The 15,791-nt window shown below is 44.6% G+C and overlaps 1 protein-coding gene across 3 annotated transcripts in view; it reads left to right on the top strand.

Moving 5' to 3' along the window:
* cadm4 (cell adhesion molecule 4) overlaps positions 1 to 15,791 on the top strand; it is a 216,223-nt gene that overhangs the window by 153,136 nt on the left and 47,296 nt on the right. For all 3 annotated transcript variants that reach the window (XM_050047545.1, XM_050047544.1, XM_050047546.1), the window contains exon 2: positions 15,423 to 15,569. In XM_050047545.1, coding sequence (XP_049903502.1) covers positions 15,423 to 15,569 — 147 coding nt within the window. The remainder of the gene's footprint in view (positions 1 to 15,422; positions 15,570 to 15,791) is intronic.

Genomic DNA, 15,791 nt, shown 5'->3' on the forward strand with positions numbered 1-15,791 from the left:
ATACAAAAGGAAGAGCTGGGGTGGAGGTGGGTTGCAAAGCGGCTTGCAGAGGAAGCAGCAACAGTAGGCAGGCCAGAGCAGTTTAAATAGGGCGCCCTGAATGAGATTTGCCAATTGGTTGCATAGAAAGGTATCATGTGATATGATTTTATCAATCAGCTGCTCCATCAGTTGATTGGGCTGTTTGAGATCAGCTGATGGAGCTGGGATGTGAGCTGAGTTTGACATTGTGTCCTGCCTGAAGTAACGCTATGTTCAGTTAAAAGAGTAAAGACGTAGATATAGATTTAAACATGTTTTTTGCTTTTACTATTCAACTTTTTCCATATATTTTAACGACTTGAAGTAGTTGGCAAAGTTCATTCATTCATTCATTCATCTTCTAACCGCTTCATCCTCTTGAGGGTTGCGGGGGGCTGGAGCCTATCCCAGCTGACATCGGGCGAGAGGCAGGGTACACCCTGGACAGGTTGCCAGACTATCACAGGGCTGACACATAGAGACAGACAAACATTCACACTCACATTCACACCTACGGACAATTTAGAGTTATCAATTAACCTAGTCCCCAATCTGCATGTTTTTGGACTGTGGGAGGAAGCCGGAGTGCCTGGAGAGACCGGGGAGAACATGCAAACTCCGCACAGAAGGGCTCCCACACCCGGGATCGAACCGGGAACCCTCTTGCTGTGAGGCGACAGTGCTAACCACCACACCACCGTGCCGCCCCTAGTTAGTTACTCAAAATATTCACAGGATTAACAGTATCTGAAATGTTTGCATCCAGGTTGTCCATAAAATAAAGTATATCACAGTAACTAATGACGGGATATTATCTATTTTCAGAGACAACCAGTTGTGAATATTAATAATAGACCAAAACAAACTAGCATACGGACATTCAAAAAATAGATAGTCCATGGTTTCATCTTCTGAGATCGAGCAAACGTGTTAAAATATGCTTCAAATTCAGATCTTTTGTGAAGAAAATCACTTACAGGAAGATTAAAGATGGCATCTAAGGAATCAAGCATCAGGTTGTGCAGTATCTTAAACAGCAGTTGTAGAGTGTTGTGTATTTTGTTTACACTGGAGAGAATCCCAGAGATTATTCAATCAGGACAGTTCAGATAATACTTTGCTGTGAGTGATTAAACTTTCGGGGACTTTGTGGCAACTCCATAAAACAAACTTTTTGTACAAGAAAAGAAGAAAACTTGAAACTACTCTTTGCAATCCACTCAGGATATATACAATCTATATTCATGAATATCTATATGTATGAGCTCACATGCCTACGTTAATGTAACCGCACTAATACTTGGATGTTCTCTTGTGCTGAAACACCCCTGGGGAGATGTTCATTTGATTTATCTTTACCTTTCAGGAACACATGCCCTCCTTCACACTTTGCCAACTAATAAACCCTCAAGATTCACGCCTACACAGACACATGTAACCCCCACAACACGCTCACACACACATACACACACACATTCTCCCAGCCCACTCGCCCGCACAACCTCAAGGGAGACATAAGAAATAAATTCGACACTTCCGCTTACCCAAGAAGCGCCTTAAGGACAAAGAGAAATTTAATCTTGGATAAGCCTCCCGATAGAATCTCTGCATTAGCCCTCTGCTGCTGGTTCACAGCTATCCCATCAACCCTTACCTCCCACACCTTGGCCCGATTCCCTCGCATCTCTCCTCCTCTACACTGCTTGTTTTTTTTCTTCTTCTAAATTTCTTCTCCTCTCCTCCCTTGCCATCTCTCAGTCTGCCTCGCCACTTCTTTTCACTCTCCACTCCTCTCCTTTGTCCTTTAGCTGCACTCTTTTCTTCACCTCACTACTTGCTCTGTTACTCCCTCCATCCCTTTGACTCTCCCTTGTCTCCCGCCGCATGCCTCCACCGCCTCTTTCCATTCTTCTCACCAGCCTCTATCGCTTCATCTATTCCCAGTTTTGGAACATACTGTACATATCTATATTTCTGTTCCTCTCCCATGTCGGAGTGCTTTAATACCATTGGTATTAAATGCTGGCACGACCTCCTCGGCATACTTAAGCAGGCAGGGATCCTTGTAAGGCTGTTTGAGTGCTTAATATTTTCAGCACGCTGCTGACTTAAGCCCCTTAAGTGCTTTGGCAACACTTATTCCACGGTGGCACCAATGAAGCCCATTAAAAATTTGATTTGGACGAGAGAGAGAGAGAAAGTGAGGGAGGGAGAGGAAAAAAGGGGAAGGGGGACAGGGGACACAATTTGCCATTACCTCCCTTCCTTCCGCACACACTGCGACAAAAACAAATACACCCATCAGGGGGTTGCCCACACAGGGACTTTGACACACATTTATACACACAAACTCGCCAGCAGTGCAATGTTTGCAATGCCTTCTTCTTTTTGTCTGTAATTATGTCCTTTGTTGCTCTATAAAGCACTCTGTGATGACCCTATTTTGTTGAAAGCACTTGATAAATAAATTTGACTTTATTTGACTTGATAATAGGGAACAGCATGTTTCAAATTGAATGCGTAAAGATGTTTGTAAATACAGCGTGTGGCAGATTAGAAGTGATAGTTTACGATCGGTTGATTAAGAACAAGAAGAGGTGCTGTTATAATAGCAAGGCTGTGTTGCCTTTCGCATTTTACAGGACAATGAAAGTCACAGACACAGAGTCGAGTGTAGTTAGCTTCCACCGCTGGCTTTGTATTGCCAGTTTTATTGCCAGTAGCAGTGATGTTAGTACATGTGGCAATGTGCACGAACAAAGGAATTGCATTATGCACGATGTGTTGATGCAAAACATACTGACAGGTGGGACTAGCTGTTAGCAATGATTTCTGTTTCATCAGTATAAAAATATGGAGCTGCTGCCTTTTATTGAGCCCGGCTCGCATCAGCATAACTCTTGACACAGTTGTAGTCACGTTCATTTCTGCTTCATCCACATCCGCTTTGAATTACAAACGCCACACACAAACATGTACACAGTCCTTGTCAGCAGACAGCCGTGCGCATCCCTGCAGCCATAAAAACGGCCATTTAACATAAAGAGGCACTATGATGCCTCTGTGTGTGCCTGCAAGGATAAATTAATGGGTAGTAGATAGTGAAAGGGCCAAACAGACAGCCAAATGTACACTCTGCTTCAGTCAACACTGGACAGACGAGCACATTCAGACACACACGCCGCCACTGTGTGTTGACCTGAAAGAGAACCATTGTCGCTGCGTCCATCCACACACACTCATCTCTAACCTTCACAAAATAGGATGCAAAATATGCAGACACTGATCCCACACTGACACACACACATTCTTTGCAAGGGGAGGGTAGCCAGGGTTATATAAACAAGTGGAACACAGAAAACGGATAGACAGATGGACGTGATCAACAACGATATCACATTGGGATTATAGCAATTTTCATAGATCAACAGGAAAGAAGTGAAGCGAAAGGAGGACAAACTTGTAGGAACTAACAAGCTGCTGCGGATTGACTGGAGGACTGAAGGAAGAGGAGAGAGAGAAAGAGGAGAGAGAGAAAGAAGGCAGAACGGATAAACTAAACACAATTTGAGGAGATCAATTTGAACAAGTGAATAGAGTTTTTTCTTTTTGGCAGTCCGTCTGCTGCCAGTCCCCAGACCTGCCAGGCCTGAGTTGTTGGTGAACACCAACACAGAGTAATTTTCTCAGCATCAGCCAGTTGACCGGAGAAGTCAGCGCCGTAGGGAAGATTGGCGATGATCCGCTTTCGGCTTTGCCAGAAGTGTCAGGGCCATTGCCGTTAGAGCTCATTGTGTTTGCAGTGGCACGGAGAGTGAGAGAGAGCAGGGCAGTGTGTAGTAATCTAAGGATGACACCCGCACTTTATTCCATCAGATAGTGCTCAGTGAGGTGTGTGGTGCAGCTCATCACGCTTTGTCTCTGCACTACAAACACACACACATATTAAACACACGTACTTACACATACAAACACAGCTACACACTCCCAGAGAGCGATGATGCATTAGATCCTGACAATCAGTGGGACTCTGTCCGGACCTGAACCACAGCATCAGATCAGTGGGTATGAGTGAGTGTGTGTCTGGAGTGCACCCAGTGGAGCATATTGGAAAGGAAGAGTTGGGCAGGTCGATGCTGCACGATTACACCGTCTGATAGCCTGTGATTATTCTGAGGAGTTTCAGATTACCATGTAAAATCACTGTCCGTTTACGCTACAGAGTATACATGATAGCGTATCAAAAGACTTCTAGCATTCAAGCGAATAATAGCAGATACCTTGTGCGAGTAATGTGCAAGTCTCTGGGGTGAAATAGCAGACTAAAAAGTGTAATATCTGAGACTAAAGCGTCTGACTGCAGTTTGCTCAACTCCTTGCAGGTTGGTTATTCTACACGGGGCAAGCACTTCCACTCTCTGTCTTTATAGAGCAGCACTCCAGCTGAATGGATTTTATTTAACCTTAGCTATCTCCAGATGAGTTGTAGTGTGATAGTGTCTCCATCTCTCCAGAGGCCTGGCCGGTTTGGTTATACCTCAAAGGAACATTGACTTCTGCCTGCTGATTTGTCGAGTGAAAAGTGCAAAAAACCCTGTTTGACTCATTAAAATACAATGTGCTCGAGAATGAACATTGTTGCCCTAGATTTCTCCGTCCTCCAGGGCACAATAATGTAGGTAGCTCTATTTCAAAAGTTAGCATTCTGTCAACATCAGTGGAGATAAACTTGACTTGCTTTGGAAGACAGTTTCTCAGCCTCTGTCCCACTGAAATATAATATTATTGACATTTTCAGTTCCTCCGAATCGTGTGGTTTGACCTACACGAGACAGGCGGTGTGTTGTGGTTAATTGTGTGGCTGATTGTTTGGGCGCCTGGTGCTCACCACTAGCTTAGCTGCCAGTTTGACACTGCAGTGTACAGTCAGTGATGAGCTAATTAGATTGTTCCTCATTTGGTTAATTGCAGAGCTGCTGTTACTGATACCCTTCCTGATAAAGAACTCAGTATTGCAGGTCTGTTTCGGTCACTTCTGGTATTGGTTTTTCTGCGTTATTGATCTCAGAGTCTTGGGCTTTGGTCTCAGGAGGCTCGAGGCACTGTGGTAGAAAATAGCTAGCCTAGCAGTGTTTGCTTTGTTGTCGTTTTGGTTAGATGGGCCTGAGCTCCTGTACTGCCTTGTAGCGGCAAAGCCTCGGCACTGTATGGATTTAAGACAATGCATGTCATAAGTTCTTCCTAAGCAGCACAAGGTGCTAAAGTCAACAGTGGAGCTTTTTGTTTCTCTAAGCTCATCTCTGTGTGCATTGTGATAAAGTGTCTAAATCGCTAGCTCTGTTAGCGCCCTGAGCTCTGGCCAAACTGCTGTGGATTTCGTGCAAGCTCAGGCTACAATTCAGTTCTATGTGACTTCGCTGCTAAAGCACTTTCTGTGCATGTGCTGTGATGCAGTGTAGCACATAAGAGTCCTTTCTCTAAGTGTTGTCCTCAAACAACAACTTCTGTCTGATTGCACTGAAGTAAAGCTGGGCAGTTAGCGTGTGCACGTGTCCGCAGCATTGCAGACGAGAACAAATCGGAGTGTGTGCGTGTGTGTGTGTGGACTAGTTTGTCTGTAGCGGTGCAGGCAGGGTCACAGAGGAGCCATTGATCAAACGTGCACATCCACACACATATACACACACACACACACACACACACACACACGGCTTCTCAATACACAATGAGGCCTGTCCGGAGCTCTGTCCTCTGCCGCCTCCTCCCTGCCCCCTTCTCTCTGGCCCTACGCAGCCTGGTCCTGCTCCTGCTCTGCATCACTCGTAAGTCATGCACGCATGAACGCCCACATGTGCATACACACACGCACACATACGTAGATTAAATGAGACGTGCAGTATTGATTCCAGAGGGAAACTCAGGTGTCATTAAACACCAAATAAGTCAGGGAAACAAGCACATAATGTTCACATGTGCACGCTCATTTCATATTACATACAGGATGTGGCAATTTAGCGTAAGCACAAGCTCCTTGTTCTTTTAATTTAAACTCCCTGCAGATATATCTCTAAATGTTGTAATGCGATGCCTTCATGTAGAGAAAGAGAACACAATTGTGTATGTGTTACTAATTGGTGTAAATTGATACAGAATGTGATCCAGTGCAGTGCCCAGCACATGACCAAGGGAGGAATAGCTCGCGATGGAATGAGAGCTCCAGATGAATTGTTCAAAATGCCCGTAATTGAGTTAGAATTGGTAATTAAGATTCAGGATAGAGAGAATAGGAAGACAAGGAGCATATGCCCAGGAGGTGACAGTACTGGGGAGTGAGAGACCAGGCAGAGAAAGAGACTGGACGGATGGACACAAAGACTTAAAGGGGAACAGTCACAAATGAAAACAGAGAAAGACAGAGAGATATAAGAGCGGCTGAAGCCTTTCTCTCAGCTCTCCTCTGAAAAACATAATAAAAGAAAGTTGGACCCCAGAGTGGGAGAGATATAGCAAGCCAAATGTAGAGGTTGACGAATAGAGGGAGAATTGGGGGGGCAAAGAAGTGCAGTGCAAGAGACCAATATTGAAAGAGAGACAGACTGACACAAGGAAAGAAGGATGGCCAGACAGAAACTTGAATGCGAGGGAGCAGCAGAGGCAGAAAAAGAGAAATAGCGAGACAGAGATGGAGAACAACACAGCCTGTGTGTGTGCAAGAAAGACAGAGATGGAGGGTCAGGGTGCGGAGATAAAACAAGAGACTATGGGCTTTAAAAAGAGCTGCATGAGGTCGAGATATGAAACCACGAGTCGTCAGATTGATTGAACACGAGGCAGAGATGAGAAAGAGCAGTACATGAAGTGGAGTGGGATCAGTGGCAGAGTTGCTAGGTGCTATTAATACCGCCTGTCATTATTATTATTGTGCATCTATTACAGGAAGGTGTTCTTTCCCCGCTGCTCATTGGTAAACAAGTGTTGTGCCGCTGTGCACAGTACCTTCTCCTCTGCGCCAGCCAAAATCTCAATTCAGTTTTTTTCTCCTTGCATATTAGATCAACAGAAGGACATTGTGTTTTGTGGGATGTTGAGGGGGATGCTGGGTGGGGGTGACAATAGGGGAGCGAGGGATACAGAGAAAGAATGAGTTTGTGTCTTGGCAGCCAGCGTTGTTATGTAATTCATGCTAGTAGGGCAGTTTTGTGTCGGTCCTTGAATGTGCACACACATTAACTCTCTCGTACACAATCGTCACAAGCACACACTTTGAAACGCACGCACATGCTCGTACATTTTCTCTCCCTCACATACACACCAAAAGGAAAGGCAGCCATGTGCTGGATTTTGAAGGGGTGTTAAGACCAGTTCTTTTGGCTGTGGTGAATCTCCAGTGTGGTAGCCGTCATGTAATAGCCCTGTAAATTTCCTTTAAGCCGCTGTTGGGGTGTGTGTGGTGGCCATTGTCGCAGGGTTGTTGAGGCTGTGACAGACCCGGGCCATAAAACGCTGCACAGTAGATAGAGCTAACCAGCTTTAACTGTCAGGAAAAAAGGGAGAGGGGAGGCATGAAGGAGAGGGAGAAAGGAAAGAGGGAGGATGACGGTGGTTTGTGAAGGGTAAGAGGAGGTGAATAAGAGAGCAGAATAAGTAATGGGATGGGTGGACAAGAGGAAAGGAGAGCGCTCAGGGAGATGCAATGCAGCGGGAGAGGGAAGAAGAGGGGATGGGGGAAGAGAGGGAAGAGGTGATTGAAATACGCCAAAGGGCCGGAGAGACATAAAGATGCGAAGGTCAAAACGAGAGATCCGAGAGACGGGAGGGGAGGGGAGGAGGTAAAAGGAAGAGGTGATGAGACAGAGGAAGAAGACAACAAATTTTAATGCTAAGGGTGGAGGCGGTGTGACTGGGGAGCAAAGCCAGACTGTTAAAGGCAGGATGTGAAATATATAAATGAATGAAAGTAAATGTTTCTAATGAGAGGTCAAGAGTGAGCAGAGACAGTGTTATGCTGATTTTGCTGATTAGCAGTGCGGTGCTCACAGAACACCAGTGGGTGATGGAGAGAGGGTCTGGAGCTCCTGCCAAAGAGAGGGAGGGATTTAGAAAGACAGAAAGAAAGGGATGGAAAGTGGGGAGAGGGCAGAGCTATAACTGGCAATTAACAGAAGAGAAAGTGGAGAAGAAGTTGAAAAAGGGAAGAAAGAAACTGGAGATATTCAGTCTCCCGCTTCAATAATTTGTTTTGTCCTCTTGTCCCATTCACTCCTCTCACTTTTTTTTCCCCCCTGTCTTTCCCTTGCTCCCTCTCTTCCGCTCTCCCGGCACACTATAAAAACAGCGCGATTATGCTGCAGACTTGAGCTGCAGAACAAATCACATTTAGCGAAGGAGAGTGTGGAGGGAGAACCAGCAGAGAGGCAGGAAAAGATTCCCACTGAGTCAGAAAAAGAGAAAGAGAGATTGCAAGGGGAATGAAAGCCTATTGCAGCTTGAAAGGAAACTATTGCGGTTGGGGGGTGGGGGGTGGGGGGTGGGGGGGGGCAAAGAGACAGAAAAGGAAGGAGGGACAAGAGCGAAGAGACAGAGCAAAGAGACAGCAGCTAACGGGGGAGAGAAAGAAAGAGTTGCGAGAATCCTCCTGAGGCCTGGGGAGAGGAAGAGATCATCTTTAGGACGGCGCTGATGAGGAAGATGCATGATGAGCGATGCAATGAAAGATAAGGCAGTAGAGAAGGAGGAAGAGGACAAGAAGAAAGGAGAAGGGACTGATGGAGGGAGGAGGAATCAAGGATTAGATCAGGCAGGAGGTAGAGGGGGGAGAGGGATGGAGAGACTGTGGGTTTAAATAAAAGGAAAAAGAAGATGGTGAGAATGAGATTAGACACAGATGCAGCGGGAGGAGAGAATTATGAGCTGTGGACTAAGTGGAGGCAGGGGTGTGGGGATGGGGGTGTTTTACTCTAAAAAAAATAAGAACGAAAGAAAAGGAGGACAGGAGAAAGCGACAGAACGAAGGTAATGAGAGAGACGAGAGCGAGATTTGTAAAGGATTATGTATTATTTATAGAGGGAGCATTTTTTTTTTCCCTTGCTCTGGATTTGATTGGCAGAGTTCTGGCTCTCTCAGAGAGATGGAGTGATAATTTTAGACTGGGAAGAGGAGAGAGAGGGGGGAAGAGGGGACGGGGGGGAGAGTTGCGGGCCTGCAGAGGGAGGTATGGAGGAGAAGAACCTCAAAGTCAGCTATTTTATAAAGTCAGTACACCGCAAAACTCTGTGATTAACCTGGAGCAAGTGTGCATACACACATACACACACACACACACACCCACACACACACATAAACATCGCAAACTTCATTTGCATACATACTGTGGAAACCGGCTCGCCTCGCAGGCTCGGGGGATAACAGGAAAAATGTACATCCAGATGGGAAGAGATGGAGAAGATGCCAACGGACGACCCCATAAGAGTGGAAACTATGAGCCGCTGTTATTGTTTTAATTAAAGCAGTAATAGCATGCGGGGTTGTGCATTGTACTCTCCTGCATCGATTCCCTTGTAAATCCGTGGCCAGCATGCAAAGAAAACACAAGCTCTTGGCCCCCGTCCAATTGAAAGATAATGAGAGATAATGAATAGGGAGACAGTGACTGCACTACTTCAAGGATACATGGGGGCTTGTTTGGGGCAAATGGAGACAGCTCATCTCTTATGTGGCTTGTCCTTTTTTGTTCTGTCTTTTCCTCTCTTCACTCTCAGAGACACAGAGAGAGAGAGAGAGGGGGAGAGAAATAAGGGCAGAGTGAAACGGAGGGAGAGAGACGCAGCAAGGCGGTAATTCAGCCCGCTAACCCTGCACCAGTGAGGCAGTTTCTAGAATTTACCGTGACCAAGGGTGAGCCAGCAGTCCACCTGGCTGCCTCCCAAATCCCCCTCTTTTAACTCTCCACACCTCCCTTCATCCCCTCCCTCTGTCCCTCTATCCCCTGCCTCCCTCGGCTTATAACTCAACCCCATTGCGGGACCATTAGGAGGGGCCCCCGAACAGCCTTGTCTTATGAATTTGCACGCCTATTATTTATTTATTTGTTTATGTATTTTGAAATGATGGCCCTTCTCGGATCTCTATTGCTGTTGTAAATAAAGGCTCCTTTTTTTTCCCAGTGACAGCAGGGGTAGAGGCATTTCGGATGATGAGGAGCACCAATTCACTGCTATGAAATACTGCCCCCGCTTGGTTGGAGAGAGAAGTGATTGTTGTTGTTCCCCCTCCTGTTTTATTTATCCGTTGATCATAGCAGTCAGTGCACTACCATGGTATCGATTGCTCTCAGCATTCTCTCTTAATATGATTCGACGCTTGTGGAGTATTTTATTATGGGCGCAGATTTTAATGGGGGCCAGATTAATACCTCTGTCACAGAGGTTGATTCCCTCCCCCTCCCTCTCATTCCCTCTCTGTACTATACTTATGCTGCTGATCAGAAGCACAGGCGCATGGCCTTGATGTGAATGGCAGCCTATAAAACCTACAGTCAAACTAAAGTGCTGTACCCAGCTGCGTTATGAGCGGGAGTGGGAGAATATGCGTCATCTCTCGTATATTCCGTCCAGCCCCCGCCAGCTGCATTATTATACCCAAGCCATCGCTTCCTAACTCCCTGCTATCATTTCCTGGTTAGAGCCCTCACTCCCCCACCGTCTCTCCATCCCTCTGTTCTCTTTGCCCAGACTGATCATCCAGCAGCAGCCAGCAGGTGTTTCTGGGTGGCATCTCTCAGCAGGCGACGGATGCCAGCCATCCCGCTCGCAACAGCGTCGATTTTTTTTATTTTCACTTCTCTTTGACGCCTTTCTTTGCGCTCTACTGCGATGCCACTGCAGCTAATTTCCTTTGAAGGGGTGACAGCTGTCACGAGAAGTGGGTGTGCAAATGGACGGCTAATTAGTTTTTCTGGCCTCTCCCCAGAAACAAACTTTTGGCCACTTCCTTTGTCTGGAGTCACTCTTCCACTTGAAGCCCTCTTTCTCCGTCGGTTCTGATGGGTCACTAATCACACACAGGCGCTGCACTGACTTTGTCAGGATGCACAGCAGCACTATTACAATTAACACTGTTTAAAACAATGGCGGCCTTGCCCGGTTGCCACGGTGATGAGTAATAACAGCCATTAGAAAAATAATTGGGATGGCGGTGGCAGGCCCTGATGGCCGCCGATATGAATCACAATATTGATGCAGAGAATGGGAGCAATAATGACTACAATTAGTGGTAATTGTCAAGATTTTTTTTCTCCGTTCCATAGAGTATTAGAGTCCCCTTTGTCTTTATCCCCTCTTGGTTTCTTTCCGTCTTTAGTTCAATATCCACTGTGTCTCTCTGTTTCCCCTGATGTGATGAATATGTAGGCTTTGAGTATTTCATTAAAAGAGATTAAAATCGAGGGGAGAATTAAATTTGGATGAACTTGGCGGGATCAGATGATGTCAAAGCAGCTTAATTGCAATATGCCAGCCAATGCATATGCACACCCGATGCACATGCTCACCTATTGTGCATGCACAGACGCACACACGCTGAAACTCAAGACACACTCAGTTGCAGATATAGACATTCATTTTGGCCCAAAGCAGTCAAGTCAGCAAATCCTGCTATGGCAGCCACCATCTGTTTGTCTCACAACATTTCCTGCCTTCTGAAGGTGTTTTACAGAGCTCAGAGACACTGCTAGACCCAGCAGTGAAATATATATAGTCGCGTCGTCTTTATCGGCACTTCTTATTGCCTGCTTCATCATCATGCTTCGATATTGATGTCGTTCTTCCTCTAAATCCTCCCCACGGCCAACACTTTGCCAGGGAGAGAGGGAATGCAAATGGGGATGCAAATTGGTAAATACTAGTTTAGGGAGCCCAGCAAGCTGGTACTCTCTTCAAGGCAATCACATTCCGCTGCTGGCTGAAGCCTTATGGCTAATTGTGCATAAATCATTTGAATTCATATGGCATAGCCTGGTGTCCATTGTGCTCAGCGGGAGGTGTGACTCAGCCGAGACGTGTCAACAGCCTGACCCACAAACACGGAGGGTGCTCCAATCAGAGCATAATCAACCTACTCATTACTGACTCTTGGGTTGTCAGCAACATCAAAGAGACTCCCTGCTGTTTCTCAGCCCCCTTGCCTAAAAATATTGGTTTTAGGGGCCAGACAAGTTTGTTTGAAAGATAATGTTTGAAAGTTTCTCTGAGTATTTGCATCAGCCCGCATATATGCATAGTTCAGCGTGTGTGCTTCCTCATTTGTGAGTGTGTGCCTGCTGGAACACGTGCACATGCCAACTCATCCTCATACAATGCTTCATATGATAACCTACGTCAACGGTCATGCATGATATCTAACGAATTAGCACCCGACAAATGACGTTACGTACTTCACATGAATGTACGTAGGTCAGGTTTAAGAAAAGAAACATGGTGATGACGTACATCAAATTAACTCAACGTTCACTTGGTTTCACCGTGGATGGAATACTGAACGGGCCCCAGGGGCCGAAAGTGTCAGGCCCCCCCCGGCCTTCATTTGCAAAATGTCACTCAAATCACCGACCAGGAAGAGACACAAGAAGACCAAAAAGGGATACAAAGGAACTGAAAAGAGACACAAAGTAACTACAAAAACTGAAAAAAAAAGAAAAAAACCCACAAAGAGACACGAAATAACTACAAAGACACACAAAATGGCTAGAGAGGGACACAAAATGAGTACAAAAAGAAACAAAATGACTACAAAGAGACACAAAATGAGTACAAAATGACAGAAAATTACTACAAAGAGACACAGAATGACTACAAAGACACAAAATGGCTAGAGAGGGACACAAAATGAGTACAAAAAGAAACAAAAAAGAGACACAAAATGAGTACAAAATGACAGAAAATGACTACAAAGAGACACAGAATGACTACAAAGACACAAAATGGCTAGAGAGGGACACAAAATGAGTACAAAAAGAAACAAAATGACTACAAAGAGACACAAAATGAGTACAAAATGACAGAAAATTACTACAAAGAGACACAGAATGACTACAAAGAGACACAAAATGAGTACAAAATGACAGAAAATTACTACAAAGAGACACAGAATGACTACAAAGACACAAAATGGCTAGAGAGGGACACAAAATGAGTACAAAAAGAAACAAAATGACTACAAAGAGACACAAAATGAGTACAAAATGACAGAAAATTACTACAAAGAGACACAGAATGACTACAAAGAGACACAAAATGAGTACAAAATGACAGAAAATTACTACAAAGAGACACAGAATGACTACAAAGACACAAAATGGCTAGAGAGGGACACAAAATGAGTACAAAATGACAGAAAATGACTACAAAGAGACAGAATGACTACAAAGACACAAAATGGCTAGAGAAGGACACAAAATGACTACAAGTAAACACAAAATGACTACAAAAAGAAACAAAATGACTACAAATAAACACAAAATGACTACAAAACAACATAAAATGACTTCAAAGAGAGACAAAATGACTACAAGTAAACACAAAATGACGACAAAGAAACACAAAATGACTACAAAAACGACACAAAATAACTACAAAAAGACACAAAATGACTCCAAAGAGCCACAAAATGACTACAAGTAAACACAAAATGACTACAAAAAGAAACAAAATGACTACAAATAAACACAAATTCACTTCAGAGACACAAAATGACTACAAGTAAACACAAAATGACGAAAGAGACAAAATGACTACAAAGAAACACAAAATAACTACAAAAAGACACAAAATGACTACAAATAAACACAAAATAACTACAAAGAAACACAAAATGACTACAAAGACACACAAAATGACTACAAAAAAGAAACAAAATGATTACAAAATGACTACAAAACAACACAAAATGACTACAAAATGACACAAAATGACTTCAGAGACACAAAATGACTACAAAAAGGACACAAAATGACTACAAAACAACACAAAATGACTACAAATAAACACAAAATAATTACAAAGAGCCACCAAACGACTAGAAAAAGACACAAAATGATTACGAAAGGACACAAAACAACCAAAAAAGACACAAACTTCCCTCAGACAGACACAAAACAACAAAAAAGAGGCAAAACCAGCACAAAGTCTGTGTGTCTTGCTCCTGTGTAGGAGAGGTTGTGGGGCCTTTTGCATATCTGTGTCCAGGGGGCCACTTTCTCATAATCCACCGAGGGGTTTCACATGGTTACAAACACACTGAGTGTCTCCTGGGTGAACGCATGTGTTATTTGACCGATCCACCACCCCAACCTGCCTCCCTAAGCGGACTTTCAGTCTTCATACTACTGGCTTCTTTACTCCCGTCATCACTCACATAAAAGCAGCCTTGCTGAGGTTATACATGACTTGCTACATCATGCAGGTTATATATGAATTGTGGTGCATTACCTTTCTTAGGTGTATGTGCATGAGAACAGCTGCACTCATAAGAATGTTCATACAGGTGTCTGTGTGTATGGATGTAAATGGTGAGTGATCCCCTCCCAGCACTTTCCAAATACCTGTAATAAGAACCATTACATCAGGATAATGGAGTGTAATCAATTGGTTTAGCTAGCACCTGGATGAGAAATGGCACTAAGAATGTGTGAAGTGCATCGGAGGCTGACACCATGGTCCCACCGCTCTGCTCTCTGGCCAGCTTTCACACCAAGGCGATCACAGTTTCATACCATGACACGCAGTATAAACTATTAATATACACACAGGTGGTGGCAGGGCCGCAGTCCAACCCGCCATCGCCTTGTGTGTCGGCCCATGTGTGTGTCCATTCATGTGTGTGTGAGCTGGTGTGTGTCTAAATTCAAGACCGACAGCCACTTAGAGATTTAATAAGGCATTATGTATTCAAATGTGTGTGTTGATGCATTCTGTTAGACTAGCCAGCGGCAGTAGGCCTGTTTGCGTGTCTACGCTTGTGCACGTATCAAGATGAATAACAGTAATTATAATCATCCCTATTATAATCATGAGAACACATTGTTCATAAGGACCGTGTTTTACTTGTTGAGTCCTTCAGTGTCTTTTCTCTCGCTTTCAATCTCTTTATCTCCATCACTCTGTCTCCTCCCCTCTTTTCCTCCCCCTCTCCTTGTGTCCATATGATGAATAGCGAGTAAATGAAGGATGCTTTAACTACCTTATTTTGAAAAGTTCTGTCTCAAATGCAGTGCAGATTGAACATCTTTTTTTCTTCCCCATCTGTTCCTCCTATTTGTCCCTCTCCTCTCCTCACCCTCTCTTTCTTCCTCTCCATCGTCCACCCTCTGTGTCACTACATTAACGTCCATCTTTCTCTCCCACAGCCCGTTGTCAGGCGGTGCAGGCGGAGAATGTGACAGTCTTGGAGGGAGGTACGGCTCAGATCTCCTGCCGCCTGCAGAACTACGATGGATCAATCGTGGTTATCCAGAATCCCCGCCGGCAGACCCTCTTCTTCAACGGCACGCGAGGTGTGTAGCTGCGCGCACATTTGTCTCTGCAGACAAACTTAATCCATCTGTGTGTGCATTTGCCCCCAGTTCCATTTGAAGCCAGCCTTTTAAACACATTAGCAGTGACTCACCAACACTTGCACTTTACATTTTTCTTATTGCAAATGTCCTCACTTTGCCTTTGAAGCGATTCCACATTAAAAAGTCAGATAACCCCAGAGTTAATTTGGATGATGGTTT

This window comes from Epinephelus moara, chromosome 6, assembly GCF_006386435.1.
Source record: "Epinephelus moara isolate mb chromosome 6, YSFRI_EMoa_1.0, whole genome shotgun sequence".
Taxonomy (NCBI): Eukaryota; Metazoa; Chordata; class Actinopteri; order Perciformes; family Serranidae; genus Epinephelus; species Epinephelus moara.